General features: G+C 47.8%; 1 protein-coding gene across 1 annotated transcript; it reads right to left on the bottom strand.

Annotated features, from left to right (window-relative positions):
- Nucleotides 1–2,108: 2,108 nt before the first annotated feature.
- On the bottom strand, nucleotides 2,109–3,982 carry LOC121150899 (coiled-coil domain-containing protein 12-like). Its single transcript, XM_040972097.1, has one exon. It carries the CDS (start codon nucleotides 3,980–3,982, stop codon nucleotides 3,566–3,568), a length of 417 nt encoding a protein of 138 aa, XP_040828031.1. The 3' UTR covers nucleotides 2,109–3,565.
- Between the last annotated feature and the right edge of the window lie 884 nt (nucleotides 3,983–4,866).

Below are 4,866 nucleotides of genomic sequence, written 5' to 3' on the forward strand. Positions count from 1 at the left end.
GCCTGACCCAGCTCTGGCTGTTGTGGTCATCTGGGGAGTGAATCAGTGAGTGGAAGATTCTCTGTGTGTGTATGTCCCTCTAATTCTCCCCACCCCGGTATAACTCTGACTTTCAAATAAATAAGTAATAAATCTGGAAACCCATGGAAAATGTGTTCTATGAAACAACTATATATGGACTTCAAAGTTTTTTGTACCAAAAAAACCTTGCATTTTAATTTCATTTTTCCATGAACTTTTTGAAGTACCTTGTATATGTGGTATCTGACTTTGGTATTATTGCTGTTGTGCTACCGCCACCAGCAGCACCCCCATTCCTCACTCTTGGTTTTGTATTTGCCTCATATCACATCAAGAATCAAGGAACAGTGGTGTTGTTTTAACCGTGGTTAGGACATCCACACCCCATGTCACAGTGCCTGGGCTTGAGTCCTGGCTCTCCTGATCTCAGTCTCCAGCTGAGGCACACCTTGGGAGTCAGGAGGTGGTAACGCAGTCTTTGGGTCCCTGCTGGTCATGGGGGAGACCCAGATTGAGTTCCAGGTTCCCGGTTTTGAACTGGCTGCTGTAAGGCATCTGGAGAGTAAACCAGTATGTGAGATCTCTTTGTTAGTGTCTGCATTTCAAATAAGATAACAATTAATTTTAAAATAATTTAAGAAGAATCGAAGAATGATATTTAAACCAAGTTGCTGTTTGTATGGTAAAGTGAGCACGGAGCCTTTTTCAAATGAAGTAATAATACCAGGAAGCCCGAAAGCCTGTTTCATCTGATGTGAGTGTAACTATTCCTACTCAGTGTTGACTTCCGTTTGCGGCTGTGTCTTTCTCCAGCCCTTCACTTTCAGAGCATGTGTACTTTTACTGACAATTCATTTTTATCCTCCTCTCCCTTCTCTTCCTTCATTTCTTCTTTCCTCCTCCCTTCCCTTCCTCTCTTCTTCCATCCCTCCCTTCTTCTCTGTCTCCTTCCCTTCTCTCTCTCTGTTCTTTCCTCCCTTCCTTTCCCTTCCCTTCCCTTCTTTCTCTTTTTTTTTTCTTTGCTTTTAAACAACAGTTTATTGAGGTATGCCGTACAGCCTGCCAATGCAGAGAATACAATTCCATGCCTTTTGCCTATTCACACATCTGTGCAAGCCCCACCACAATCAACCATGGGACATTTTCACTTTTCAAAATGGATTTCCTCTTAATGACAGTTTCCTGACGACCAAGCCCTTGGTTCTGTCTAAACGCCATTTTATAAGAAGGTGTGGTTTCTACTGTGATCATTTTCTGTCATTGCAATTGTTACCTATAGCTGAGATACTTGCTGCTGTGATTCCATGGGAGGTAGTGTGGAAGGGCCAGGTGCTGTGGCATAGTGGGGACAACCACTGTCTACAATGGCACTGCCCTTTAGGGTGCCAGTTCAACACCCAGCTGCTCCTCTTATGCTCCAGCTCCCTGTTGACGCACCTGGGCCCCCTCAGCTTTAACTTTCAATTAATTCCTTCTTTGAATTCAAGCCTTTTGAATATTTTATTATTATTATTATTATTATTAAAATGTATTTATTTTTATTGGAAAGACAGATATACAGAGAGGAGGAGAGACAGAGAGAAAGATCTTCCATCCTATGATTCACTCCCCAAGCAGCCACAATGGCCAGAACAGAGTCAATCCAAAGCCAGGAGCCTCTTCTAGGTCTCCCACACGGGTGCAGGGTCCCAAGGATTTGGGCCGACCTCAACTACTTTCCCAGGCCACAAGCTGGATGGGAAGCAGGGCCAACAGGATTAGAACCAGTGACCATATGGGATCCTGGTGTGTTCAAGGCGAGGACTTTAACTGCCACACTATTGCACTGGGCCCTATTTTTTTTTTCTTTTTCTTTTTCTTTTTTTTTTTTTTTTTTTTTTTGAGAGGCAGGCAGACAGTGAGCTCCCATCCGCTGACTGACTTCCCAAATGTTTGGAATGGCCAGAGCTGGGCCAGGAAAAGGTGAGAGTTGGGAACCTGCTCTAAGTCTTCCTTGTGGGTAGTAAGGAGCCCAGTGCCTTAAACTCATGCTGCCCAGGGTCTAAATTAGCAGGAAGCAGAAACAAGAATTTGAGGTGGGTACGGAATCCAGGTACCTCAACGTGGAACACACAGGGGGGTCACAAACACAAGACTGAACATGCCTCCTGCTGCCTATTTCTTATTCCCATGGTTTCTTGACAGTTTTCTTGAGTTATGATGGGGAAATTCTGTTTCCTTGGATATAAATTCCCCCACTTAGCTGCTCGCTAAGGCACTGGCCACCTCCTGCACTGTGTCATTTCTATGTGTGTGACCACCACATACAGTAGTAGTGGTATTCCTCTTTCCCAACTGGGCGGTTTTTCAGCCCAGGGGCCACAGTTTTAAATGCAGAAGTCACCCCTTTTCTGAACCCTTCTGGGGTTTGCACTGCAGCAGAGCTAGGGCTGCCAGAAGCTTGGGTACCAGTCACCGTTTGCCCGAGCCTATCCACTGCCACAAGCGTCCTGTTCCCCACAGGAGTCTCCATCCTCTTTTCCCAGCCATGGAAGGTCAGCTCTTCTCCTGGCTGCTGTGGGCACGTTTGGTCACTGTCATTAGTTAGAGTTGGAGTCCTGGCCTTGTGTTGCTGCTTGTGCAGGAGCCAGGGGCCTCACAGCTCCAAGCTCCTGTCTCTTCTCAACACAGCAAATGCTTCCTGGGAGGTGTGGACTGACTGTACACACACTCCATGCCCGTGACTCCTGTCCCTTGGCACTGACTACCAGTGCTAGGACACTGTGCTTCTACGGCATGACACAGGCACAGCCGCATCCGATGACTTAGTGCAGGGGCAGACCCTGAAGGGAACATCAGGGTGTGTGCTGGTTAGAGGCACCTGTGACAGAGCTGGCATGGGATCAACCTACCAAGGGTGCAGATGACAGCCCAGTCTCCTGCGCAGGGACCCCTCTCACATGGTGAGGGGCCCATAGGAGTCAGGGCTCTCCAGCGGTCCCACAGACTACTACCTGGCCTGGGCCTGGGGCAGATCTTCAGGGAACTGTCAGATCCTTTCTTCATCACACACTGGTTCTGAGATGATCGCCACTAACCATAGACTGATCTGGGACTTGAACCCCCTTGGCTTCCAGCCTTAACAGCACCAGCCCAGGGCAGGGGTGGCTCACATTAGATACCACCTCTGCCCTGTCCTGGAGCCTATCCCCACAGCACGCTGGGGCCCAGCAGTAGAGAACAGCTTGTGGTTACACACAGCCCTTTACTGGTCTCTATTTCAAGAGAGTAAATAAAAAATACACAAAACAGAAAAGACCAAAAATCCATATGTACAGACCCAGGCATGCAACAGAGCTCTGTCTCCTTGGGGTGATGGGGGTTCTGAGAAGGTGAGGAGCTGATCTCAAACCCAGAACAGGCCAGTCCAGCCACCTGCAGGACAGGCCCGATGTCAGATGGTATGGGCCACGCCTCAGTCAGAGTCGCAGGCCTCTTGCTTGGTGGTGGCGCCCACTGCAGAGGCTAGGCAATCCTCCTGGCCTTTCAGCCTTTCACGGATGAGCTAGGCGATGGGCCTCTGGGTGTGCTTCTCCAGCTTCTCCAGCTTCTCCAGCTTCTTGGCCACATCCCTTTTGATGTCCCAGTCAGGCTTCCGGGGGGCGAGGTTGGCCAGGTCCACTTCCTCTATGATGGGCTTTGGCTTGGCGGCCTCCAATTGCTCCAACACCTTCTCTTCCACTGCAACTGGCTTGGCCTGGGGTACCCTCCTCCTCTTCAGGTCCTCATCCTCTGGGACATAGTTCCACAGCCTGAGTTCCTTGTGCTTCTCGCCTTCTTCATCCTCTCTGGGCTGCTTGGCCTTGAGTTTCCCCTCTTCCTTGTCCTTGCGTCCGGTTTTCTCCTGAAGGGCCCTCAGCCTTTCCTTTCGCTGCAGGGCCTCTTCCTCCAACCTGCCCACACCGGCCGCTACCGCCACCATCTTACCTGCACCCCCTCCTCTCCCTCTTCTTTCACTTTTTAACTCAAGGAGCCAATCTGTATCCCTTGACTGAGAAATGCCATCCATTTATATTTAGTGTTAGCACTGAGATATAAGAATCAACACATGTCAATTTGCTGTTCGGTTACTGATCATATCTGTTTTCTAATGCGTTTTGTAATACAGTGTGTTTTCACGATGTTGACTTTTAATGTAGGCCTCCCTTCAGAGAAGTTCTTACAAGACTTATCAAGCATTGATGAATTCTCTGTTTTTGCTTATCTGGGAAACACTTATTTCTCCTTCACTTCTGAAGGATAGATTCACTGAATACAATATTTTTGATTGGAAAATTAAAAAAAAAATACCTTGAAGGGCCAACATTATTGCGTAGCATGTACCAACATCCCGTGTGGGTACTGGCTGCCCCATTTCTGACCATGTGCCTAGAATGCCAACAGAGGCTGACCCAAGTGCTTGGGCTCCTGTTACGTGGGAGACTTGGGTAAAACTCCTGGCTCCTAGCTTGTGCTGGTTGGGCCAGGCCATTGCAGCCATTTGGAGAGTCAACTATTGAATGAAAGATCTCTGTCTTTCCTTATTTCTCTGGAACCATCTTTTGAAATAAATAAATCTTTGATTTAAAATAAAAATCAAAACTTGGCTCTATCAGAAGTAGAGCACCTGGGACTCAAAGTGATGCCCATACGGGATACTGGTGAGGCAGGCAGAGGCTATACCTTCTAAGCAGGTGCCAGCCCCTCAGTTCTTAATGCCTTTCTCTTTCGCTTCTTCAGGAATTCCTGTAACATGAATATTTGGTTGCTTAATCATATCCTGTGTTTTGTGTGAGTTTTCTTAATTGTTTTCTCTTTGTTTTTGTC

This window comes from Ochotona curzoniae, unplaced genomic scaffold, assembly GCF_017591425.1.
Source record: "Ochotona curzoniae isolate NIBS_2020 unplaced genomic scaffold, NIBS_Ocur_1.0 contig_2210, whole genome shotgun sequence".
NCBI lineage: Eukaryota > Metazoa > Chordata > Mammalia > Lagomorpha > Ochotonidae > Ochotona > Ochotona curzoniae.